This window comes from Mesoplodon densirostris, chromosome 5, assembly GCF_025265405.1.
Source record: "Mesoplodon densirostris isolate mMesDen1 chromosome 5, mMesDen1 primary haplotype, whole genome shotgun sequence".
Taxonomy (NCBI): Eukaryota; Metazoa; Chordata; class Mammalia; order Artiodactyla; family Ziphiidae; genus Mesoplodon; species Mesoplodon densirostris.
The window spans coordinates 122,891,889-122,918,870 of NC_082665.1; the positions used below are offsets into that span (position 1 = coordinate 122,891,889).

Sequence of the window (26,982 nt, forward strand, 5' to 3'; positions counted from 1 at the left end):
TTGGCTTCTGATGCCTCATCGTTGGCTTACTGCCCTTTCTGTGACCTGCTACCAGCTGCTGACCCTCGCCGTGTGTCTGAATATCACCTTGAGACCAAGGATCGATCTGGGGCATCTGGCCATTCTTGGGGCAGCTGTCCCTGTTAGGAGGAGATCTTGCACCAGGAGCCTTCAGTGTTCAGACCAGAGACTCCTAGTCGGTACCCATCTTTAGTCCAGGGCTAGGGAGCCAGGATCAGAGCAAAGCCAAGGATGCCTGGAGCCCCTCAGAAGGAGGCTGGGAGACTTCAGAGGACTCCCACAAAGCGAAGGGGATTGCATGCACCTTGTGTGACTTGTCTCCACCGTGGCGAGTGACAGGCTGGCAGCCTCAGCCTCACCTACAGGCTCCAGCCCTTCCACATTTCTTTCTCATCTGTAAGCTCCTTTGTCCATCCTTCTAAGGCATCGTCCGCAGGCTGTGTCCCCAGCCGCTCTATCCCCAGGTCTGGCCTGGAAATTGGTGTCCCCAAGGTGAACTCTACCAATTAGAGACACAATGGGCTGAACCTTGGGGTTTTCCCAGAATGCAGGAAATTGGTATTATTGTCCTGTGTCTACAGACAGCCAGCCTATACAGCCCTTGAGAGCAAGAACAGTGTCCACCTTCATTCATTGAATAATTATTTGTTTAGCGACTATTAAAAGTGAGAAGGTGAGCAAGCCCCGGCCCCACCCCCAAAGAGCTCAGGGTACACTGAGGGATGCAGACAAGTAACCAGCTGTTACATCGCTGGGCTCAGGGCTGAGACAGGGAAGCCCGTCTCAGTGGGGGGGCCTCTGCTGATTTGGTAGGAGCAGGGGGTCAGTCACTCCAAACCAGCTTTAGAAAACCCGGCAGAAACCTTTCTACTCTGGCCAGGCAAGGGAAGAGCAGGAGAGGGCTTGTGTCACAGCCAGGCCATCTGGTGCACTGCTGTGACTCATTCTCTTCAGAATCAGCCTCCAAATGCATGTTCTGAGTTCACGGGGACCCTGGAGCTGCATGAAGTGAGGGCGTGCATCTGTGTGTAAACACAGACGCAGGCTCTCCTGATCTTGGAGTGTGAAGACATAAAATTTGCACTCATTGAGCGGCTCTCCTGGGCCTGAATGATCCCTTTTAATCCAGGCAGCAGCCGTGGGCTGGAGAAAGGTCTCAGACTCCCTGTGCTGGCTAATTAAGGGATATAAATAAATAACAGAGCCAAGATTCAAAGCCACATTGATTTGATTCCAAAGCCCTGGGTCTTTCCTTCCCCACCTGCTGCCACTCAGAAGATGGACAAATAGGTCAGGGTGGGCTTTTGGACACTTGTGTGATGTATACAAACTGAGACAGTAAAGTATTCACCAGGTGTATGGTTGAAGGACAAAGAAAATGCCTCCATTATTTAATAATGAAAGCATGCATTTCTTCCTGGATCCCTTCATGAGTACCTGGTGACATTTGGACACTGCTTCACAATGTACAAAAGCTGTTTCTCTGCCCCGCCTCATTCACACCCCCCAGCAAAGCCGTGGCACAGACAGAGCAGGAAAAACATCCCCACTGGACAGAAAGAACCCAGGTCACCGGGGGAGGGAAGCGACTTGCCCAGGGCCCCTGCGTGGACCACTGACCTTTTGCTCTCTTGCTTGTTTACCTGCCTACTTTATTCCCTCAAAGGATTTGAAGATATATTAGGAAATAGAAAATTGCTATTAATATCATGTTTAGTCAAGATAAAGGGAAGTATACTTTAGAAAATCTTTCCTTCCTTTCCTGGTACAGGCCAAGCCCCTTCCCACCTCCAGGCCTTAGCAGAGGCTGTGACCTCTGCCAGGAACACCTCTCCCCACTCACACACCTTCTCTGACTGTGTCCCACCCACTCTCAGGTCCTGGCTTCAGTTGTTGAATAATTCTTCGGTTTTCTGTTTAATAGGATATAAACTCCACGATATCAGAGACTATCTGAGTTTGGGCTCCCCCAAAGCAGACCCTAAGGACAAAGAGTTGTTTTGCAGGTGATGCCTGGGAGCCCTGGTAGGGGACAGGGAGGGTGGAGCAGCCAATGAAAAGTGGGTTTGCAGGCAGTTACCTCTGCAGGCAGCTAGAGCTCAGCCCTGGGGGGAACCTGGGAGATAGCATCTCGTGGTTACCCACCCCCACCCTTAGGGTCTGGGTTGCTGGATATTAATACAACAACTCATTTTAGTCACTGACTGAGGGCAGCTCCCAGGGGTGGAGGGAGGTTACGCTCCACCTCTTCAGGCATCTGGTGCTTAAGGAGAGCATCTCTGGCAGTCAGAGAAAACGCTCGGGCAATTGGAAGTCAGGCTGTGCTGTATTATATGATATCCCCGAGGGGATATGGGCAGGGCACCACAGATTCTGCTTCAAGGATTTTATCTACTTAATTCATCTTCCAGTCCTCACACATAGTAGGTTGTCAGTCAATATCAGTTAAATGACTGGATGGAAAGATGGAAGATCAAGATCAAAGAGAAAATTAGAATGAAAATAAGCAACCAATGACTAAATATCCTACTTCCTTACTCTGAGCTTCCTGGCTGCCGAAGTGAAAAAGGAAACACGATAAGTATCATGATCCTTGTTGCTCAGGAAGAGGAAACACACCAGGTCCTCAGAGGAGGAAAAGCTTTTCCTGGCACTTCTATCTGACAGGAATTTCCCTCCAAAGTTGCATGGAGGGGATAGAAAGTGCTGGAGGAGACAATTCCCCTCCACAGGTGTTACAGAGACTGTAATGCAAAGCAGGTGTCCTGAAATGCCTTCATGTACTGTTCTCTGATCAAAGCTGAGAGCATGATGTCAAGCAGAACTCCACAGAAGCAAATTTCTAAGGCAGCCAAGACAGTGGGATCAAAGTAAGTTGCTTTCTAAGGACTTTACTGAATCAGTGTAGACAGTCCAGAGCTTGTGATGAAACCAATGGATTGCATGTTCTTCAAAAAACACCCCCCTCATCACAGTCACTGTGATTTGGACATCAGAACCCAAGCCTTATGACTCTGAATCCAGAACATTCTGTTAGCACTTCAGTCCAAGATGGGGATATGTATATACTGGTCAAGAGCACAAGGTTTAGAGTCACAATGACCATCAGCAATTTGCTGTGCAACTTTAAGCAAGTCACTTAAGCTCTCTGGGCTCTAATTTCCTCATCTTTAAAACGGGACTGTGTATCCATTATCTAGTGCTGCATACACACGACCTCAAAATTTAGTGGCTTAAAAATTGGACGTCATCTTCTAGACAAGGCAGTTGAGGAGGAGGGAGCGATTGGGAGGTGGGCTTGGCTTGGCGTGCACTCCGCACCTCGGGAACGTTATTGCGCGTGGAACGTCTGCTTTTGGCAGACTATTGCCCAGAAGAAAAGATGTTTGGTTTTCACAAGCCAAAGATGTACCGAAGTATAGAGGGCTGCTGTATTTGCAGAGCTAAATCCTCCAGTTCTCGATTCACTGACAGTAAACGCTATGAAAAGGACTTCCAGAGCTGTTTTGGGTTACATGAGACTCGTTCAGGAGACATCTGTAATGCCTGTGTCCTGCTTGTGAAAAGATGGAAGAAATTGCCAGCAGGATCAAAAAAAAACTGGAATCATGTGGTAGATGCAAGGGCAGGACCCAGTCTAAAGACTACCCTGAAACCAAAGAAAGTGAAAACTCTATCTGGAAACAGGATAAAAAGCAACCAGATCAGTAAACTGCAGAAGGAATTTAAACGTCACAATTCTGATGCTCACAGTACCACCTCAAGTGCCTCTCCAGCTCAATCTCCTTGTTATAGTAACCAGTCAGATGATGGCGCAGATACAGAGATGGCTTCTGGCTCTAACAGAACGCCAGTGTTTTCCTTTTTAGATCTCACATACTGGAAAAGACAGAAAATATGCTGTGGCATTATCTATAAAGGCCGTTTTGGGGAAGTCCTCATCGACACACATCTATTCAAGCCTTGCTGCAGCAATAAGAAAGCAGCTGCTGAGAAGCCGGAGGTGCAGGGGCCAGAGCCTCTGCCCATCTCCACTCAGGAGTGGTGACTGAGGTTGATGTAGAAGGGGAACAAAAAAATGAGTTAAATTTTGGAAAACACCAACAAAATGACCTTCCTATTTTTAACTTGGATACCTGTTATTCTGCCAAAAGTTGATTTCTAGAATAGTTTTGAGTGGGTTATTTTCCCTCCAGTTCCACAAAGTCTGAAGCCAGTATCTAGCTTACTAAAAGAAAAAAAAGAAGTGTACATAATATTTAAGATGCTGAGTATTTCATAGGAAAGCTGAATGCTGCTGTAAAGTGCTCTTTAAGGCTTTTTTAAAAAAAAAAAATCCCCTTCTAATGAATGAAATTAGGGGAATTTCAGGGGACAGAGATGGGATTTGTTGTATGATAAACGTATGTAGTTTTAGTCTTTCTATATTGAGAAGCAGTGGTTGGGGCATTTTTTAAGATGGCTGGCTACACTTGTTTTCCTTCGTTATAATAAATTTGTCATAACTCAGTAAACACAGACTTGCCCCTAGAGGTAGTTGTTAATAACTTTGAAACATTAAGGCGTTGCCAAGGTTCTGATGATTCAAACCTGTACTACTGAATATTAAGCAGGACGGACTAAGCTCTCTAGTGCGAATATCTTGAAGGAGTAATTTCTAAATATACAGAGGTAACTTGACTGTATATGTTGCATCCTGTGTCACCTCCCTCCATATTGATATTTGATAAAGTTTTTAATTTATATGAAACTTCTAAAGCATAATCAAAGTTCCTCTTGGGGAAATGTCACATCTTTAGGATAGGCAATCCTATATGAATAGTACCAAAGCATTACCCCTTGGTAGAGAATGCACTCTATTAAAAACGTTAAATTATCTGAAAAATAAAATGTGCAAGTCTTCAGGATGGCACATGAAAAAAACAAAGGTTAATGCTTCTTGGGGCACATTTCTTAGAGGGCTTGCAAGTGTGTAAATAATTTATGTTACATGACTGGTGACTTCATTGAAAATCTGCACAATTCAGTTTTAGCTCTGGATTACTTCGGTTGACCTTTGTGAAGGTTTTATCTGTGTAGAATGGTTGTTTGACTTGTTTTAACCTATTAGGGTTTTGGGTTTTGGGTTTTTGTTTTTTGTTTTTCATTCAATATTAAAGTAAAATTCTACTAAAAGAAAAGAGGTGTGTGTTAATGCTGAGTGGGTTGGTTTTGGTTTGGTTTCTTTTAGTCAGGCTTTCTGAACATTGAGGTGTTAGATTATACATCCTAAACGTGGAGCTCTTCAATTGTAAAACCTTCATTAAAAGCCTTTTACTTGAACCCAAACCAAAGTACTATCTATTGCCTCTTTTCTAAAAGTTCAGGAAGAATATATCACCAGTTCAGACTTTTCATAATGCGGGAGGGTCATTTGCCTACCTTGTAATAACATGACTCAGTGCTTATTTTTAAAACTGGATTTTAAAGATTGGATAGTATAAGTAACAAGAAGGAGTGAGCCAATTTTTATGGGTACCCTATAGTTTTATAGTTCTTAATCTAAGCTTAAAATTTTATATTTCTTCCTTTGGAAAAAACTACAAGCCACCATATGCACAGACTACATAGTGAGTTGGGTCAGCTTTCCCACAGACTTTGAGGTGTATTACAAGAATCCCAGCCATTATCATCTTCCTCCTGAGTTATTTTGAAATGGTTTTTTTTTTCTCTCTTTTTATTTTGTACATTTTGGCTGCAGTATTGGTGGTAGAATATACTATAATATGGATCATCTCTACTTCTGTATTTATTTATTTATTACTAGACCTCAACCACAGTCTTCTTTTTCCCCTTCCACCTCTCTTTGCCTGTAGGATGTACTGTATGTAGTCATGCACTTTGTATTAATATATTAGAAATCTACAAATCTGTTTTGTACTTTTTATACTGTTGGATACTTATAATCAAGACTTTTACTAGGGTATTGAATAAATTTAGTCTTACTAGAAAAAAAAAAAAAATTGGACGTCATAAAATTTTTTAATTTTGTGCTTGAAGAAAGTGAAGACACAAACCCAGAAATGGTAGAAAATATTTGCAAATCATGTATCTGATTAGGGATTTGTATCAGAATATATAAAGAACCCTTACAATAACAATAAAAAGATATCCAACTTAAAAATAGGCAAAGGATTAGAATAGACATTTCTCCAAAGAATACATAGAAAATAGTGAAAAAGTACATGAAATGATGCTCAAATCATTAGTCAGTAGGGAAATGCAAATCAAAATCACAGTGAGGTACCATTTCACCCACACTGGAATGGCTAATAAAAACCCCAGATAATAACAAGTGTTGACAGGGATGTGAAGAAGTTGTTGGTGGAATGTAGAATGGTGCAGCTGCTTTGGAAAACAGTTTGGCAGTTCCTCAAAATATTAAACATAGATTTACCACATGACTCGGCAATGCCAGTCCTAGCTCTATACCCAAGAGAACTGAAAACATATGTTCACACAAAAACTTATACATGAATGTTCACAGCAGCATTACTCATAATAACCAAAAATGGAAAGACTCAAATGTCCGTCAACTGATGAATGGATAAATAAAATACAGTCTATTCAAACAATGGAACATTATTTTATTCAAACAATGGAACGTTATTCATCAGTAAAAAGGAATGAAGTACTGATACATGCTTCAACATGATGAACCTTGAAAACATTATATTAAGTGAAAGAAGCCAGACACAAAAGGCTCCATGTTATATGATTCCATTTATATGAAGTTTATAATCTTTAAGTAGTCCTCTAAAATAACTCTACTTCTTATTCTCATTTTACAGAGGAAGAAACTGAGGCCTAGAGAGGTATTCAGGCCCTTGGGAGGCTTGTAAGAAATAATAATAGCTAGCATGTATTGAGCTGTTACTTATGAGTAAAGCACTGCTCTAAGTACTTTGTATGAATTAACTCATTTGATCCTTCCAACAAACCCATTTTACAGATGAAAAATACTGAGGTTAAGTAAAATGCATGCTCAAAAAGGACTTACTGGAATCAAAAGTATTTTGAAAAATAACAACTGATTACTACAGATGTGACTGGTTCTGGGGATCTGGAAATTGTTGAAAGGAAAGATGGTTATCAGAGAGCTTATGTCTCTTGTCCAAGTCACACAAGGACAGATCCAGGATTTGAACTCAATGCCAAAGCTTGATGACACATACGGACTCTTCCTAAGATGCCCTGAACTGTCACGGTGATTGAGCTCTCAGGGTATCACATGTCACACCCCCCTTCTCCATGCTGTGCTACCACATGGGCCCGTCTGCCCACCCCTATGAGACCCAGTGCTGATGACCACGGGCTGATGACCACGGACCGCAGAAGCCCAGGCATGTATCCAGAGCCCTTCCTTCCACGGGGGTCTACACAGCCTGCCCTGCCCACAGGCCCTTGCGCCTGCTCACCCCGCCCCCCAGAAACAAAAGAATCAATCCTGGTTCCTCTGAAGATCATTTCCCTGGCCCCGAGACACAGGCCTCGCCACACCTCTGTTGATGATACTTAGTGCTGCTCTCAGACCACGGTGTGAGCACTGGCCTTCCCGCAGGAGCCCACGCCGCTCAGCCCTGAAAGGCCACGGTACCGCCACGGCTATTTCCAGTTCACGGCTCCGGGCAGTTCTGCGGTTGCCTGAAGAGGTGTTCCGGCGCCACCTGTTTATGTCTTGGAGCCCGTGTGAGCATGTTTCCACGGGGCAGGTGAAGGGTCCTCTCGGAGCTGGTGCCAGGACACCTGCCTCCGTGGCTCAGGGAGGTACCGCCCTTGGCCTTGGAAGAGCTTCTAGAAGCCCATTTGCCTTTCAAAGTCCTCACAGCCTATTGAGCTCATCCCAGGCTTGCCTGTCATCTCTTCACCCACCTCTCTCACCAGGAAGAGAGAACACAGTTCTATCTATGCATAAAACCTAGAAAACCCTAGTGGAGGGAGAGGAGGGGAGTCCTCTGAGATTCCCTTTGAAACCCCTGCTCCCCTGGTTTGTCCTCTTCCCTTCCCCCTCTCCTATGCAAAGAAGAGCCAGAAACACAGAATTTCAAGGCTGGAAGAGCCTTCTTGATCCATCCTGTAGTGATAATACATCCTCTGATCATGGCAGCGAATACTTACCCAGCGCTCAGTGCCAGCACCATTCTTAGTGCTTCGTGGAAAAGCCATCTCATCTTCACAGCAGCCCTGCAACACGGGGGCTACTGTCACCCGCCTGCAGACACCGAGGCCCCAGGAAGCCACGTTACTTGTCCAGGGTCGTCTGCACAGCTAGAAAGTAGCGGGGCTCCCGCATCCACAGCTGAATCATCTCTGCAGGGAACGTCCTGTGAGGCCAAGGAGAGAAAGTCGGTTGCCCAGGGTCCCCAGCTCTGTAGCCCGGCAGGAAGCTCCCCCGTCTCCTGACTTGAGGAGCGTTAAATATTGAGTATATTACCCAAAGAAACTCAGCGAGTAGCAGGGGGGAGATTCAAATCAAAAGTTGTCTGATTCCGAAGTCCAAGCTCTTTTGACCACCATTCTACAAGGACACATGCGTGCACACAGACAAAGACACACGGACACACAGACACACAGACACAGAAGTGTTGTTTCCTGTCCACATATTCTATAGATTGGGGTGGAGAAGGGGTCAGGCCCCGGGGAAGGTATGGCTGTGTTCTGCCCTGAGGTGATGAGCTTCAGTCCCTCTGAATCTGCACCCATGGGCATCCCATCTGCAGGCCTCCTTGTCCCCAAACTCCTCTCCTGTCTGACTTGGAAAACAGCCAGCCTCCGAACAATCGCCCAAGTAACGTTTTTAGGTTTTCTGTACTCACTGAGTCCACTGAGGCAAGATATCTTTTCAACAGCCACTGGAGGTCCCCATCTCTAGAACCCCTGGATCTGCCAATATGTACAACCACACAGGAAATGGAGAACACACAAAGGGAAATTTGAACCTGTTTGTGAGCAGATCTAGAGCAGTTCTGGGGGCAGAGTGGAACTTCTCGAACTCGGATAGACTGCAGGAGGAAAGCTCCACCAGGGCCTGGGGTGAGAGGAGGGGCTGTGGGGTGGGAGAGAGGGAGGGTAGAGGGGGTCGAAGACTCAGCCGAGAGTGCAGCATGCGCTGGGGCCTCTCCGTTATCGTCGCAAAACTTCATGGGAACTGGTTCCACTTTGGATGTGTTATTTGACCATCCCTGAAATCAAGCTGTAAAGGTTCATGTAAAATATAGTTCATTATTTTATTCATCTTAAGGATGCTTCTAAGGACACTGTCATCTCTTGAGGGACTTCTTTCTGAAGTCCATAGGAATTTCTTTTAGAAATTAATGCCAGGTATAAAAACTAGTAAAATCTAAATGAGATCTGTATTTGAGTTAATAGTATTGAACAATGTCAGGTTCCTGGTTTGGATCATTGTGGATCACTCGGCGAAGCTGCATGAAGATAACACGGGAACTCTCTGTACTATTTTTGCAACTTCTTTTGAGTCTTAAATGATTTCAAATGAAAAAGTTATAAATTGTAAAAAAAAAAAAAAAAACAGTCTAGGAAGAACATTGCTTTCCCTAAAATATCTGGTATGTAACTTTTCTGATGGTAATAATTCTATTGCAGAATAAACCTCCCATTTTATTTTGGCTACCAGGAAGCTCAGAGTCAAATTTTAAAATCTCTCTAGAAATACCAAGGCCTTTTTGACCTATGAATGTATGTTCTTTCTCCAGATGTTGACTTTCTACTTGTCAGCTAATGAAAAATGCACAACCTAAGAGTTGCCAGTTATGTTTTATTTGGGAACCTTACTGAGGACCATAGCCCGGGAGACAGGCTCTCAAATAGCTCTGAGGAACTGCTCCAAAGAGGTAGGGGAGGATATATAGGAGGTTTTGCTGAAAACAAACAAACAAACAAACCATGGAGTTGAACGTCAAAAGATAACTGCTAATCACAAAACACAGATATCTCAAGTTAATGATTTTAGTGCTTTTCTACATAAGGGAAGATGCAAAAGTCTGGGCTCATTGAAATTATTCCTTAGATAAGTATCTTAAGTATCCTCTTTTTCTGCATCCTGAATCCCCTCAGGGTGCATTGCGGGTGAGGGATGCACTGGCTGTTGGCTTGATGGCTACAACATTCTTTTCTTTTTACTGGAATGGCAGGCGACATTCTTTGTCCACACACTCTTGTTTCTATTTCCCTACTCTTGACTTTTCAGCCTTATTTTTTCTTTTACCATTCTTTTATGGTACATATTTCTTGAGAGTGACTTTAGATACTTTATGAAAAGAAATAGTGTATAAATACAGAAACAATAAGACGATTGTCACAGCTACCTTAAGAGATGTTCATGCGCTTTTTTGTTTAATTGTCTAAGATTTCTGTTTTACCATTAAGTTAAAGCACTTACCTAGTATCAATCCCCCACCACATAGGATTTTGCCCAGAAAGTCATGGGCAGGTTTCCAGAGTGTTGAGAGCTCCAGCTTTGGCTGGGACGCACCCGGCAGAGGGATGTCCAGCTGGTGAGAAGCTCGGGCTGACCCTTCAGGTGGCATCTCCCCGGAGCAGGGCCAGCCTCCTCTGATCATCCCTCTGTGTGAAGTCCCACCAGCACAGATGCCTTTAGATGCTGGAAGTTTGAGGTCCTTGAGACAACCCCAATTCAAATGCAAATACTCCTCTGAGGAGGGACCAGTGGTTTCAGCAGCTGCAACCTAGAAAGGAGCACTCTGGAAGTGCATTTTAGGAAAGTGCCTTTTGTGGGCAATGTGAGCCACACACTGCTCCATGGATCAGATTGCTATTAGAATTCATTCCACTGTGGATTCGCTCAGAACTCTCAACAGACCCCATGCACAAAAAATATAGAGCATCCCATTCACCTGGAGAGGAAAGTGGGACCTGACAGCCTCCGGGCAGAGGCCACACCACGCCCCACACCGCCCCACAGGTTAAAAGATAAAAGATATATATATATTTTTTTTCTCTTTTTATTTATTTATTTATTTATTTATTTATTTATTTTTATTATTAGTTTCTGCTTTATAACAAAGTGAATCAGTCATACATTCTAAAGGCAGCAAGAGAAAAACAAAGAGTTCCTTACAAGGGAACCCCCATAAGACTGTCAGTTGATTTCTCTACAGGAACGTTGCAGGCCAGAAGGGAATGGCAAGATACATTCAGAGTCCTCAAAGGGAAAAATCTGCAACCTAGGATACTCTTCCCAGCAATATTATCATTTAGAATTGAAAGAGAAAGAAAGAATTTCTCAGGCAAGCAAAAACTAAAAGAATACAGCAATACTAAACCTATCCTAAAGGAAATACTGAAAGATCTTCTCTAAATAGAAAAGAAGTAAGAATCTATAGGAAAGAGAAAATCACAGTTGGAAAGTAAATCATTTAAATAAGCCAGTACACAGATTTTTTAAAAATTAAAAATTTTCTGTTAAAGCAATTGTAACCACAATGAACGGCAAAAGAATGAAAATGAAGATGTAAAATCATAAAATGTGAAGGAGGAGAGTAAAGAAATATAGATTTTTTTTTCTAGAATGTGTTTGAGTCTATATGACTACCAGTCTAAAGCAATTAGATATAGGAAGATGAGTTAACATACTTGAAAAACAGGGTAACCACAAATCAAAAATATAAAATAGAGTCACAAAAACCAAAAAGAAAAGAACATAGCATAATACAAAGAAAATCATCAAACCAGAAACGGAAAAAGAAAAAGAAAGGGACAAAGAAGAAATTTAAAATCAATGGGAAAACAAGGTTAAAATTGGCAATAAATACATATCTATGAATAATTACCTTAAATGTCAATGGATTAAATGCTCCAATCAAAAGACACAGTTGGGCTTCCCTGGTGGCGCAGTGGTTGAGAGTCTGCCTGCCAATGCAGGGGACACGGGTTCGAGCCCTGGTCTGGGAAGATCCCACATGCCGCGGAGCAACTGGGCCCATGAGCCACAACTACTGAGCCTGCGCGTCTGGAGCCTGTGCTCTGCAACAAGAGAGGCCGCGATAGTGAGAGGACCGTGCACTGCAGTGAAGAGTGGCCCCCGCTTGCCACAATTAGAGAAAGCCCTCGCACAGAAACGAAGACCCAACACAGCAAAAATAAAAAAAAATAAAGACACACACTCGAAAAAGAAAAAAACACAGAGTGGCAGATTGGATTACAAAAAAAAAAAAAATCTACAGTATGCTGCCTACAAGAGACCCACTTTAGGGGAAAGGACATGCATAGATTGAAATATTGATTAACACGTATTATGTATCAGATGTTGTACTAGATTATAGGAATACAAAAATAAAGAAAATAGTGTCCCTACTCCTAAACTGATGATCTTTCATGTTCACAGGACACTTACTATGTACCTCATCCTGTTTAAGCCTCACAACAGCTCTAAGAGGTTGGTAATATTGTCATTCATTCCCACTTTACAGATTAGGACAGTCATCTGCTGAGAATGGTGGTAATACCTCTCAGCTGCTACGGGAGAGGCATGGGTTAACACTGTAAAGAAGCTCTTGGAGCCCGAGTCCTGGGAGATAGTGGACAGCACTTCTGTCAGGGTGTAATTGGTTCTCTTTATGTGGAAATTCTGAGAAAACCAGAGAGAGCCAGTGAGTTGGGAGGAGAGCCATCGGCTGAAGAAGCCCCAGCTAGGGCCTGCCTGTCCCCTCAGCGCCCTGCTTCTCTTCCCTGCAGGTGTCTGCAGCAGCATCCCAGAGACAGCCTGCCCACAGCCAGCGTCATCCTCTGTTTCCACGATGAGGCCTGGTCCACCCTCCTGAGAACTGTGCATAGCATCCTGGACACAGCGCCCAGGGCCTACCTGAAGGAGATCATCCTGGTGGACGACCTCAGCCAGCAAGGTGCCCGCGGGCTTCCTCCAGGTTCCCTGGGGAGGGCCTGGACCCTGGGGGGTTCCCGTGCACAGACTGGGGTTTGGAACCTGTGCAGGCAAGGTTCCCCAAAGCAGACCTGCAGATGGGTTGCAGCCGCAGGTAACTCATTAGTGAAGGGCCCCAGGGGCACTGCTTCTCTGTGAATACCAAAGACGTATTCTGCTGGTTGAATCTGCAGATGCAGAACCCTCAGATACAAAGGGCCGACTACACTGTCCTTTTATATAAGGCACTTGAACATCTGTAGATTTTGGTATCTACGGGGGGTCCTGGAACCAGTCCCCTCACCCAGATACTGGTTCTTCCCATCTCCACTAGTTTGCTTATCTGGGTGTACTCAGCATGCCCATACACATAGCGTTTCTGATCTTGAAAACAAAGCCTAACAAGCTTGTCTCATCCTGTCAACTCTATAGATTGTCATTCCTAAAAGAACGTTTAGACTTTTGGTATCAATTTCTTACCTCCCTTTTTCTCTTCGACCCACTGCATTGCCCAGTCACCGCTACCACTGCAGTGAGACTGCTTTGGCCAGTGCCACCAATGACCTACTGGCAGTCACATGAAATGGACGCTCTGTCTTTGACTTCCTTGACCACTGTGTCTTAGGTCAGGTACCCTAGAAGCAGAGCCTGAGATGGGGCATCATGTACATGTGATTTGGCGGGGGCGGTGCCCTCAGGGGAACACTGTAGGGGAGTGGGGAAAGCAGGAGAGGCAGAGGAAGGAGCTGAACTTAGATGTAGTGTCAGACGAAGTTCAGCCACAGCCTGATCCCAGGGGGAGCTCTGCAGTGTAAACTGCACCTCAGCATCTGTCTTGCCTTGAGGCAAGGGAGCGGGCCTGGTACCCCGGCAATGGCGGGTCATTGACTCTGGCACCTGGGGTGAGGGGCATCATTCTGCATGACTCCCTGCCACTTGCAGGACAGGTGGTTCCAATACTCTAGGGCACATCTTCAGGGAAGGCTGCTGATTGCCGTTAGCAGCCAACCCACAACAGCTGGGCACATGCAAAGCAAACCAAATCAGTAAAAGGGGTCTCAGGGCTTCTGAGTAGGGCACCAGCAGTATCTGCTTCAACCTCATTGCTGCATTTAGAGAATGTGAACGAGTTCTCTCCTCTCTTAGTTTTACGACACCATTCCTTTTGGTGTTTACTGGGGAGAATCCTGACCCACCGAAACTAACGAAGCATTTTACACCTTAACAACTACCACCATGTACGCGCTGCTTGGGACTCTTGTGCTCACCACTGCTCCCAAGATAGTCCTGTTGACAATGATCCTAGTGAGGGTCATCACAATCTCACAGGCTGTGGCATCTGTGACCCCACTGTCCCGTTGATTCCAGGACAGCTCAAGTCGGCTCTCAGCGAGTATGTGGCCCAGCTGGAGGGGGTGAAGCTGCTCAGGAGCAACAGGAGGCTGGGCACTGCCAGGGCCCGGATGCTGGGGGCCACCAGGGCCACCGGGGACGTGCTGGTCTTCATGGACGCCCACTGCGAGTGCCACCCGGGCTGGCTGGAGCCCCTCCTGGCCAGAATAGCTGGTGACAGGTAACTCACCCCCGGGGGCTGCAGAGCGGGAGGTGGGAGACGGGGAAACAGTCCACAGCCTCCGCCACTCAGAGAACACCCACCCACCACTGCCTGTGCTGACCGCCAGCTCTAGTGCCCAAGCCAAGGAGTAAGAGTCATGGCCAGAGAAAAAGGAAAATTTCCAAGGGGAAATGGGCAGCACCCTCTTAGAGGTATTCCTGGCTCCAGAGGCTGTCAAGAGGCTCAAGAGCTGTTTCCCACTTGAAGACTGGTCTGGGCTCCTGTCTTAGGAACACCTAGCTCTTAAGGTTACCTAGTTCTCAGCCGGGGCTGGGCCTGCTCCATAGGGAGAAGCAAGGTGGGGCAGGGAACAGAACATCTCCATTCGGGGGCATAAATGATGGAAGGCAGTCTGAGGAGTTGTGTGTGTGTGTGTGTGTGTGTATGTGTGTGTGTTGAAGAGGGGATCAAGATGCCTCCAGCCCTGCAGAGGCTGCAGCCTTCCTCCTGTCTGATGCTCACAGGAAACTCTCCAGCCTCCATCCTTCTCCACTCTCCTCAGCAGGCAGAGTCCTGGAAGGGCCAGCGTCAGTCTTGGGGTCGCACCTGAGCAGCAGAGCTCTGGGAAGAGGGAATTCAGAGCTTTTTGCTTCTCAGTATAAGATACTTCTCACAAACACGGAGAATTTGCGTGAACTTCCAAAATGACTTTATACATCGTAGAGCTGGAGGAACATCCAGGCCTGGGGAAAATAAAGAGGGGTGAGATGAACTAGGGTTCATTCTTCCTTGTGGTAAAAAGTTTGGTTGGTAAGTTTGCAACTGCAGGTAGCTTTTGGCTCTCTGGACAGTGGTGCCTTGGTTGACCTCACATATTTCAGTTAGCTGGTGTTTGTTGGTGGCTCCATTGAAACCCAAACGCTTGACCTCCTGGAGCTTAGAAACGCTTAAGAGAGGATCGATCTTGTGTCTGCCTGAGAGTTAAAACTCAGTTCACAAGTGACAGGATGATGGAGTGAGCCCTCTCCTAGCTCCTTCCAAGTCAGACAGGGAAGCTTTGCTATTTTGTTTTAAGTGAAGTCCAAGAACACCAGGTACATCTGTAGATTTGAAACACAAAGCTAAATATAAGTTATTTTTTTTAACCACCTTTTTTCGAGTCCCTAGACTGTAGTTACTTCCTAATTCAGCCCTGGTTGGGCAGCTGCTATGGTCCATGGGAATGAAAACCAAAACAAGGAAACATCTTTCACTTCATTCATTGACATTTTATTCTTTATCTCTATTCAAAATGTACTCAAAGAGGCTTATGATGAATCACTTATGTATCTGGCTAAAATAGAAGGGAAAGGAGATTTCAGAAAGGAAAAGATAGTGTTAGAAATCAGGGATAGGGACTTCCCTGGTGGCTCAGTGGTTAAGAACCCACCTGCCAATGCAGGGACACGGGTTCGAGCCCGGGTCTGGGAAGATCCCACATGTTGTGGGGTAACTAAGCTCGTGTGCCACAACTACTGAGCCTGTGCTCTAGAGACAACGAGCCACAGCTACCAAGCCCGCGCGCCACAACTACTGAAGCCCGCATGCCTAGAGCCCGTGCTCCGCAACAAGAGAAGCCACCGCAATGAGAAGCCTGCGCACTGCAACGAAGGGTAGCCCCTGCTCACCCCAACTAGAGAAAGCCCGTGCGCAGCAACAAAGACCCAACACAGCCAAAAATAAATAAATAATTTATTTAAAAAAAATACAGGGAAATCTGGCAAATTTAAGTTTAAAAAGACAAGAAAGAAATCGGGGATAATACAGTTATTAGAAGTGAGCTTTACGTAAGACTGAGCCTCCAGCAAGACAGAGTAAAAAGAGAAATTTGATGAATTTTAGGGTTTTCTGATGAAAAGGGATGTACACCTTTTATCAAGAAGGACACAGCTCAAAGGTCTGGGACGAATTGATTGTGTGGACGCTTGAATGCAGTTTCCTTTCTTGTCCTGTTACCATTACTAAGATGGCACAGACTTGATGGGGTTCTTTAGAATTCAGTCACACAGCTTCCCTGGCTCTTGATTCTGAAATTCCACAAAGTGCTTTGCCAGTGGCCAAATACATCTCGATTGCTCAGCTTATTCCACAGTAAGCGGAGACTTGGGAGGGTGCCCTCCTTCCTTCCTTGACCTTGCTTCTCACTTTTCTTAGGTCAATGCGAGGTGCCCCAAAATAGTGGAGGCCAGAGAGATTAAGTTCCCCTTACTTTCCAGAGGGAACGATGTGAAAAGTGCAGGAAAAGCATATCAAGATCCTTGCTGTAAATATGAACCCCATGACTCTTCATGCTGACGCCAGTCACTTGAGGCCACAGATTAAAGCAGATCATTGAATCCCAGGACCACCCTGGCCCTCTGCATAAGGGCTGGGCTTGTGCCAGCCCTGGCTGTCTCTGAGGTAGATGGAAATTGATGGGAGTATGAACAGCATGGCTGGCATCTCTTTTCCAGGAATCTTCCTTTTCTTAGACTGGTAGCTTCCAGCACCCCTGAGTTCAGGCCTGATTCATTGCATGGTACGGATTTTAAAAGAAACTATTGTGAGAGGCCAGAAAAAAAATGTGAGTGAGATACTGACTAGGTAGAGGGCAGCTCCTGCTACACCTAAGTGATTACTTGTTTAATTAAGAGGCAGAGTTTCCAACCTGTACCAGTTTCCCACATCACCCTCTCTGAGGTCACGTAATCCCAGGCTGTGCAAAAAAATTGGGATAAAATACAATTACCAAGAGCAACAGTAAATGAAAAAATCAACCTAGACTCACGACTTTGCTGAGAGACACCACGTACTCATACATACACACACTTTAACAATGAGGACCCTTTTGGGGCTTGACAATCCTGATTCCTCAAGCCAATGAAGTTTTATGATCCAGGGAGGAACAAGAACTAGACCCTAGAGCAGGGCCCCTCTGCAGCTGTGCACGATACTTTGTGTATGTGCATATGATTATTTTTCTGGGGAGGGGTCCATAGATTTCCCCTGATTCTCAAAGGGATCAAAGACCCCCAAAGAAGTCAAAAGCCACAGTCCTAGAGCATTACAGCTGAGAAAGACCTTTGTGAGAAGTAGTTCAACCTCTCATTTTACGAATGAGGAAGCTGAGGCCCAGAGATGTACAACAGCTATCTCAAGATCATACAGCACATTGGTGGCAGAGCTGAGCCTAGGTCCCTATTCCCCTGTGTCTCAGTTTTATCCTGAGAGGTTTTTAAAGAAAAGGGCAGGCATGCTTTTTAATGAAATGGGCCCCCGATTCCTTATGGAAAAATATATTTTCTAGGAGAGTACTGTTCAGTAGAAATAGAACATGAGCCACAGATATAATTTAAACATTTCTAGTAGTCCCATTACAAAAGAAAAAGAGACAGATGAAATTAATTTTAACAAAATATTTTAGTAAACTCAATATGTCCAGAATATTATCATTTCAATATGTAATCTGAGATTTGTACATCTTTTTTTTCAAACTAAGTCTTCTAAATCCAGTGCATATTTTACACTTACACCACATCTCAGTTCAGACAGATGCTATTTTACGTGCCCAGTAAACGTATGTGGCTGGTAGCTGCCATATTAGGCAGCATGTGTCTGGATTATGTTTCTGTCCCCCAGCAAGTGGAGGGTGTGTATCCCTTATCTGATTCCACGATTCTTTCCAGGAGCAGGGTGGTGTCTCCAGTCCTAGACGTGATTGACTGGAAGACTTTCCAGTATTACCCCTCCAAGGACCTTCAGCGTGGGGTATTGGACTGGAAGCTGGATTTCCACTGGGAGCCTTTGCCGGAGCGAGAGAGGAAGGCCCTCCTGTCCCCCATCAGCCCCATCAGGTGAAGCTCCTTCACTCAGCCTGCTTTGCTTTTACTTCCTCAGGGTGGACTCAGCACCAGACTGCCTGGGCTATTCCTTGTTCTCCTAGTTTCCTACAAGTTATTACTTTATCAGTAAATTGGGGATAGTAACGGGACTTACCTTATAAGGTTGTTGCGAGGTTTGAATGAGCTAATATATGAAAAACATTCAGAAAGTGCCAGACACGCAGCTATAGGTGTTATTATTCTTACATTGTTATATGAATGGAGTCCAGCGAAGCTTCCAGATACTGGGGTGGAAAGTGGAAGCACCTTATCTGGGGCCTCAACCCAGCTCTGTCTTACCAGGTAACACTGGAGTTTCCCTGCCTGGGGTGCTTTCTTGGTAAAAAGGAAGAATTCAGCCGGATGAAAGCTAGGACACCATAAGTCTCAAAATATGTCCAACTTTATGGTTTGCTTCTCATGTGTTTCATTTTTGGACAACTATTCTATTTAAGTCAATGTTCTAGATATCTTCTGCTTTATAACAAACCATCCAAACTTAAAGGCGTGAAACAGCTGTTTTATTAAGAGCATGGACTCTGGGTTGTGAATTCTGAAAGGGAGCATTGGCGTTGGCTGTCTCTGCTCCATGGTGTCTGGGCCCTCAGCAGGACTATCCTTTACTAGACTAGACTGGCTGGAAATGACTCAACAGCTCTGGGCAGGAATCCCCTGGAGTTTGATGCTGGCTGTCTCTGGGACCCAGCGGGACCTTCTTTCCCATTCTCTCCTTGAAGTCACTGAAGGCAGGTTAGTTGGGATTTCCTACACCCTGGCATTGGGTTCGTAGAGCAAGTATCCAAAAGAGCCAGGCAAAGCAAGTTGTATCCCCCTACCAATTAAAAAGATAATTTATTGAGGTGAAATTCATATAACATAAAATGAACCATTTCAAAGTGAACAATTCAGTAGCATTCAGTACATTCACAATATGGGGCAATCACCACCTCTTTTTAGTTCCAAAACATTTCCATTATTCCAAAGGAAAATCCCTTACTTAGTGTCTCCAGCTGTCCCCTCTCCCCAGCCTCTGGCAATGCCCAATCTACTGTCTGTCTCTATGGATTTATCAATTCTGGGTATTTCATATCAATGGAATCGTACAATAGTTAACCTTTATGTGTCTTCTCTCACTTACTGTGATGTCTTAGAGTATGTATCCCCTTTTATAACTAAGTCTCAGAAGTCACCTAAGGTCACTTCCTCCAAAGTCACAGGCCCACCCAGGTTCACAGGAAGGAGACTTGGACCCACCTCTCAGGGGGGTCAATGTCAGTGTCACGTTGTAAGAGCCCGTGGGATAAGGAATCTGCCACAGCTGACCTGCCAGTGCCAAGCAATTACCCAAGTTGTTTCCAAATGCCTAGTCCAGGGACACGAAGTGAAGGCATTGGGCACAAACAGGACTTCCAAGGGTCTGCCTGATGGTGTGCAACTCTAACAGCTGACATGTGATAAACCATGAGCTTACATACGCAAAAAATATTTTTTTATTTTCTACTAACCGGACTTAGGCAATTTCTATCTTGACCCCTGCTCCCTAATGGCAGAAACCTTCCAGACAAATAAGACAAATTCAGTGATAGCTTAGTCATCTCATCTTTATTTTTATTTTATTATTATTATTTTCTTTTGCGTTGTTACGCGGGCCTCTCACTGTTGTGGCCTCTGCCGTTGCGGAGCACAGGCTCCGGACGCGCAGGCTCAGCGGCCATGGCTCACGGGCCCAGCCGCTCCGTGGCATGTGGGATACTCCCGGACCGGGGCACGAACCCATGTCCCCTGCATCGGCAGGCGGACTCTCAACCACTGCGCCACCAGGGAAGCCCATAGAGCTCTCTTTTCATGAAATGCTGGGATTTCTGACATGCTTGCTTGGCTCCAGTCTTGAGATCTGTCTGAGCCCTGAGTCCACTCTCTGGGCCGCTGGAGCGCCCCCTACCTGCCATCCCCCCACCGCTCCCCAGATGCTCCAGGTTCTGAACCTTTCTACATAGTCTCACCTTCTCTCTCCAGGAGCCCTGTGGTGCCCGGCGGGGTCGTGGCCATGGACAGACATTACTTCCAAAACACTGGAGCGTATGACCCTCACATGTCACTGAGGGGTGGCGAAAACCTCGAACTGTCTCTCAAGGTACTTCCTGGGCCAAGGGAGGCCCAGGTGGGTTCTTTGGAGCCCTGTGTCCGGTCACAGCTTGGAGGTCAGGGCTAAGGCTTCGGGCAAATTACAGAGTCATTATACGTAGTGTGTCAAACCCTCATTTCTCCCCCTTTTTCATCTCTCTTGATTTCACTCCAGCCTGCTTCCTGAACTTGCCTGTCAAACCTGCCCTTAGGAAAGGGCGAGTTTTCAGTCATCTCCACCTGAGTGCAAAGCTTCCCATACATTCTCCATTCGCGGCACCCTTAGCATCTTGATAGTTTTCACAGCACCCATTGGCCAAAGCAAATACCAAGCAGTTCTGTGCATTGAGTAGTTTGGTCCAAACAACTTAATAAGTATTTGTCCGAACAGCTTAGCACCCACTGGACGCCAGACAGTTTCTCAAACCTTGGAATCAGATTGGACCCGCCACCCTCATTTCCTGTTCCATGTTGATTTTTAGCCTGATGCTTGCTTTTTCATGACAGCAACCACTGAAAACCCACCCCAACAAAGACATATACCATTAAAAGGGCAGTGATCTAAGGTTGAAACGATGAATTGCCTTGAACTTGTACTTTTCAGAACACAGGTGTCACTATGTTTCTCCTGAACAATGAAAATATCCCACGTGGCCTTTTGAGTTTGCTGCAGCACCCTGGGGTACCTTGGCACCCAGTTTGGGAACCCCATTGATTTGGGTTCTTGGTGTGTTTTGGTTCATGTACTGCCTATCCTAGGCATGTTTTCCCTTTCCTCTTTATTCCCAAGTGGGGAATAAAAGGCTTCCTGTCAAATGAACTTCAGGCATTTTGGAGTAGGAGGGAGTGAGTGGAGAGTAGAGAAATTTCCAGAAGTAGAAAGATTCTGTTTGAGGAAAGCTTGCTTTGACCTCCACACAGATGGTTTCTGGTGCCTTTGCAGCAGGAGACTTCACAAGCTTTTAGAAATCCCCTGGCCACTAGGTATACCCTTTTCCCCGAGGAAGCAGCCTTGGGAGAATCCAGGCGCTAACGGCATGGCTGCACCCTCTAAGTGCTGAATCTGGTCACGTGTTTCAGTAGGGGTGGGGAACCACAGGTCACTACCTGGGTGTGAGCCCCTCACACCACGGGTTCTGACCCAGGACAACCGCCCTCATTCTCCCCACCTTGTCCCTCCCCAGCCCAGAACCCTCAGATCTGGAAATTCTGCTCCATCCTGAGAACCAGAACCAGCTTTCTCTTTTGTGCTCATGATTTCCGGTGCATTTCGCCAGCCCCTCACTCCCCACGTTGCTGGACGGGAGTACAGAGGTGTTGATCTTCTCCTTTCACTGCAGACCTGGCTCTGTAGGGGCTCCGTCGAAATCCTTCCCTGCTCTCGGGTGGGGCATATCTACCAAAATCAGGATGCCCGCTCCCCTTTTGACTGGGAGGCCACCCTGCGGAACAAGATTCGCATTGCTGAGACCTGGCTGGGCGCGTTCAAAGAAACCTTCTACAGGCACAACCCAGAGGCCTTCTCCTTGAGCAAGGTAAGAGGAGAGCCCGGCAGGGTCTTCGGTGCCCACCCAGGGCCACCAGGTGGAGGCTGTGCAGGACCACCTCCCCTCCCACCTGGAAGGGCAGATAGAAGCTTCTGGCTAGTACTTCCATGAGTGGCCCCTGTCAGCTGGCTCCTCTACCTGGCGGGGTTGTCCTCTGTCTCTTCCAGCATCTCCCAGGGGCATCATGGCCTGGAACCCCCTGATGTCTGTAGGGGTTCTGTCATCACACCTAAGGGGTGTAATCCTTCATCCCGTGGCCGGAGGAGAGGCTGGGTGAGGAGTGAGCACTGCAGTGGACCTCCAAGGGCCCTTTCATCCCAGGCAAAGTGCTCAAGGCTGTGAAATTACCTCAGATGTGAAACAAGTATAACATTGATTTACAATGTTGTGTAAAATTACCCAAGACGTGAAACAAATATAAGTATTTTTTACTATAAAAAATAAACATAAAGGACATCCCCAAAAAGGCACAGAAAAATAAACATTTTAAACATTTAATGAAGTGTCCGCAAACAGTGCGTTTTCACCTGGTCCACTACCACTCAGCGCCATTCTGATGGCGTGACACGTAAATGCTATTTAATGTGGGACGTGGTTCACAGTGATGCTTGCTGTCCCCCTCCTTCAGCTTGCTCCCAGACACCTCTGTGCCTCCCAGCACATGAACTGTGATGTAAAACCAGCTTCCTCCGTCCTGCCGCCCGTGTCTCTCTCCTCCCCAGGCTGGGAAGCCGGACTGCACTGAACGCCAGCAGCTGCAAAGGAGGCTGGGCTGTCGGACCTTCCACTGGTTTCTGGCCAACATCTATCCCGAGCTGTACCCATCCGAACGCAGGCCCAGGTTCTCTGGAAAGGCAAGTCATGATAAAAACAAAGTGCAGAGAGAGAGGAAGAGAAGGGGTTGGGTGGTCTCCCAGCATAGGAACTGAAGTTCAGATGCTCTTCCATGACCCTGGCCACCCAGTCCCAGCTCAGCAGGGCCTCCTTGCGGGGGGTGGCTGTGCTGCCCCATAACCTGTCCCAGGGCCCCTTCACCAGGACAGGTGCTGTCACCTCCTTCAGGAGGCCTGTCCTTAGGGTCACTGGCTTCAGCTTGACCTCGATCATTTTTATGATCTGAGCATGGGACTTTGAGCTACACTGCAGAGAGTGAAGGAGTGCGCGACAGAGGGCGTCTTTGCAGCAGAGGGCGGGATTCACTTCCGTGTGAACGTTGCTTATAGCTCCACAACACCGGACTTGGCTTCTGTGCAGACTGCCGGACAGAAGGGGACGTCCTGGGCTGTGCCATGATTCTAGCTCCTTGCAGTGACAGCCAGCAGCAGCAGGTGGGTGGTCAGTGTTCTCAGACCTGCAAGGGGTCTTTGCTGGGATGGCCCTCCCTTCCCTTTGGGGCATCTCCTTTCAGTGATCCCACGTCCCTTGACTGTGCATGGTCCCCCACTCTGACGACCCATCCCCCAACCTGCTCCAACCCCAAGCCCAAATGTGGACCCATCAGAGAATATGAGCATCTGAGCTCGAGGGACATGGCGAGGCTGTTTAGCCAATGTTTTCATCTGACAGATGAGGAAACTGAGGCTTGGAGAGTGGCTAGCCCAGGGGCTTCAAACTCAGGTGTGTCTCCAGGGTTTAAGTGGATAAAGGAAATAAACACAGGGAGCTGGGCGGAGGCTGTTGTCACAGAGGAACACCTGCCCCAGCCTCAGTAAATGTCTTTTGTTTTGTATGAAAGCGGATCCAGTATTACAAGATCATCCAAAAATTTAAAAGACACTGGAAATCCAGAGTTTATGGAAAATATCCCCATTTTTTTCTTTTTCTTTTTTTTTTATCGAAGTATAGTTGATTTACAATGTTGTGTTAGTTTCTGGTGTACAGCACAGTGATTCAGTTATACATATATAAATATATATAAAATCTTTCTCAGATTCTTTTCCATTATACCTTATTACTGGATATTTAATATAGTTCCCTGTGCTATACAGTAGGACCTTGTTATTTATCTATTTTATGTATAGTAGTTTATATCTGCTAATCCCAAACTCCTAATTTATCCCTCCCCCCTTTTTCCCTTTGGAAACCATAAGTTTGTTTTCTATGTCTGAGTCTGTTCCTGTTCTGTAAATATACTAAGTGAAGTAAGTCAGACAGAGAAAGACAAATATCCTAAGATATCTCTTATATGTGGAATCTAAAAAAATGATACAAATGAACTTATTTACAAAATGGAAAAGCTCCCCATTTAAATTAAAAATCTATAATCAGAGGTCAAAGAAAACCTGTGTGCAGGCAAATTTCTACCAGGGCACCTTTCTGAAACATCTGGACCAGCTCAAGATCATTAGCCAACCAGAACCAGAGATGGAGAAAGTGGGTCACCGAGCGGGCACTATAGGCACAGAAACACTGAGGAATCGAGGGGACCCTGGAAAATGTTCCCCATTTGCAGCAGTGCCTCAAACCCATAGCTCGTGACTGTGTTCCTAAGACTCCAGGCCTCTGACGCTGTGTCCTGCCCAGAGTAGATATGCTATGTCTTTCGGGCATTTAATGGGGATCTATGGGGGCCAATACTTCTGGGCCAGAGGGGGAACTTTAGGGCATCACAGGAGCCTGGGGTGTGTGTGTGTGTGTGAAGTGGGGAGAGGGCTGGATCTGGGTAGACAAGCCTCATGGCCTCTGGTGACCCTCTGCCACACTTGCCAGAGGAGACCTTACACACAGATGGGGTCATCGAGTTTCAGAGCTGTGGCCTCATTCGGGACGTTTCCCACACACAGAGCGATGTGGTTTGTGAAACTCCTTCCACAGGGAGAAAGGCTTCCACTGCATGGTCAGGAGGAAGGCAGAGGGTGCAAGCGGCCCTGGGGATGGGTGGGAAAGAGCACACGAGCTCTCCTGGGGCGCACTGGATAGCAACTCCGCAGATTTCCCGGGACCTCACTCTGCAGCGTGGTTGGACCCTTCGGTACTGAGGAAGGGCGGGGTTGCCCTGTGACAACAAAAGTTTATGGCCCAAAGGGCGACACTGAAAGTGACTGGCAGGCACTGACCACAGGGAGACTCTCTCCTTGAGCCAGAGGTCCTGCTCGTGGGTACATATGGCCAGAAGGGACCTGAATCAGGTCTGAAATCCACGCTGAGTCAGGGGAAGAATCTAGAGACAGAGGGTCCTTCCAGCATCATGTGGGCTCCTTGGATATCAGGAAGGTCTCCTTCTATGTTAGGGTATTTCTTCTCTTCAAATATCCATCTCAGGAATAACTGCCCAGGTCGTGGGACGTCCCCATGACGCTGGATGAAGGTTGGCGTGTGTCCACTTCTTTTCACAACTTGGATGACAACCTGGAAAGTCTAGCCCACCCCCCAAACCTCTGTCTTTTCAGCCTGTGATGGGGTCTTTGCATAAGTTGTCCTACCCCAAAGGCCTGTATTAAAAAATAAACAACAAAGTGTAACTTCCTGGAGATATTGATCAAAGGAGCCAGGTGAGGCCCCAAGAGCCTGGGGTGAAAGGCAGAGCAAGTCTTGGAGGGTCCAGCCCTGCAGGCAGGACTGGCGAGGCTCTGGGACCCCAGGGGAAGGCCCTGGGCCTGGAGGACACCTGGGGAAGCAAGTGCTCAGTATCCATTTGTCCCCTTTCAGTTTTGCCCTTTACCAGTGTTCTAGAACACCCCAATAGGCACTCACACCTGGCACAGGAGGACAGAGAGAAAGCTCTGTGATGGTGGAAATAGCTCACCTTCTAGCTGTGTGACATCAGGTAGACCTCTTAACCTCTCTGAGTCTTGGTTTCCTCATCTGCAACTGGGGATAATGGTGCAAAAAGAATGTTACTTTTGGATTTATTTATTTATTTATAGTCTTGGTGGGGAGGTGGGGATTAGCAAGGGCTTCTGTATCCAGAAAAATTGTGAGCTTGCTAAGCTGAAAGCACCATATGCCATATAAAAAAGAAGAAACACCCTCTTTTATGCATAAGTAACTATGTTTTTAACAAAGGGAAATCTCCAGGGGCCCCGAATCCAGAGGCAACTGAAATAGAGTCATAGGGCCATGGTCAAGCTCTCCTGCAGGGTGAAGGGGACAGTTTCTGTCAAACCTCAGGAACCCAGAGGCGTTGGTTCCAAGCAGGAGATAGCGACAAAAGCCCATCTTCAGCCCATGACAGATGAGGGGTTGGAAATGGGACACCCATACAAAGCCAGCTTTGACCTTCACAGAGTAACCTATCTGTGAAAACCTGGACTAGAAAAGACTACCTACAGCCACCGGAAGATGACAAGGAAGCAGGTCTGTAGACAGGTCTTTGCGTTGGAGAAAATGACTCTTCCCTGAAAATTTTTAACCACAAGCTTGTGTCCAGCGTGGGTTTAGGGTTCAAATTTATAGGAACTGTGTTGTCTGGGAATCCTCAGGTGGGACTGGCTACCTAACTTCTTGGGCTCAGTGCAAATGAAGATGGTGAGACCTGTCACTCAACAATTATTAAGAATTCCTAGACAGTATCAGCATTAAATCAAATATATTAGACGAAGAACATTAAACCCTTCTAAGCATGAGGCCCCTGCAGTTACACAGGTCACATGCCCATGAAGCCAACCCCGTCTCCTAGCCACAAAGTTAGCATAAAACTTAGCTCAGGCTGCATTTGGCAGGAACAAATGGAAAATGGTTTTATCAGGATGTGTTTCCAACCTAGCCCCACGAGCTTCCCGCAGCTCTGCAAAGGAATGCATGATCCAGCCCTAAGGAACCCAGGAGGAAATGAAAACCATGAGCGAGAGTCAGCAGATACAAAAGACAGAAGGAAAATCACTTGCAGGGCCAGCACAGATGTGTCCAGAAAGAGATCAACTCGGGCCTCAGGAGTTTCCTCATCTGCCCTTCCAACTG

The 26,982-nt window shown here is 46.3% G+C and overlaps 2 protein-coding genes across 2 annotated transcripts in view; both read left to right on the forward strand.

Moving 5' to 3' along the window:
- The window catches only part of GALNT15 (polypeptide N-acetylgalactosaminyltransferase 15), a 37,797-nt gene that overhangs the window by 7,134 nt on the left and 3,681 nt on the right, over positions 1-26,982 (forward strand). The window contains exons 2-8 of the mRNA XM_060099464.1: positions 12,775-12,941; positions 14,327-14,531; positions 18,218-18,385; positions 20,429-20,546; positions 21,877-22,071; positions 22,806-22,937; positions 23,307-23,411. Coding sequence (XP_059955447.1) covers positions 12,775-12,941; positions 14,327-14,531; positions 18,218-18,385; positions 20,429-20,546; positions 21,877-22,071; positions 22,806-22,937; positions 23,307-23,411 — 1,090 coding nt within the window. The remainder of the gene's footprint in view (positions 1-12,774; positions 12,942-14,326; positions 14,532-18,217; positions 18,386-20,428; positions 20,547-21,876; positions 22,072-22,805; positions 22,938-23,306; positions 23,412-26,982) is intronic.
- LOC132491286 (SIN3-HDAC complex-associated factor-like) lies at positions 3,280-5,979 on the forward strand. The gene has a single exon (XM_060100163.1). The coding sequence runs from the start codon at positions 3,404-3,406 to the stop codon at positions 4,067-4,069; it is 666 nt and encodes a 221-aa protein (XP_059956146.1). The 5' UTR covers positions 3,280-3,403; the 3' UTR covers positions 4,070-5,979.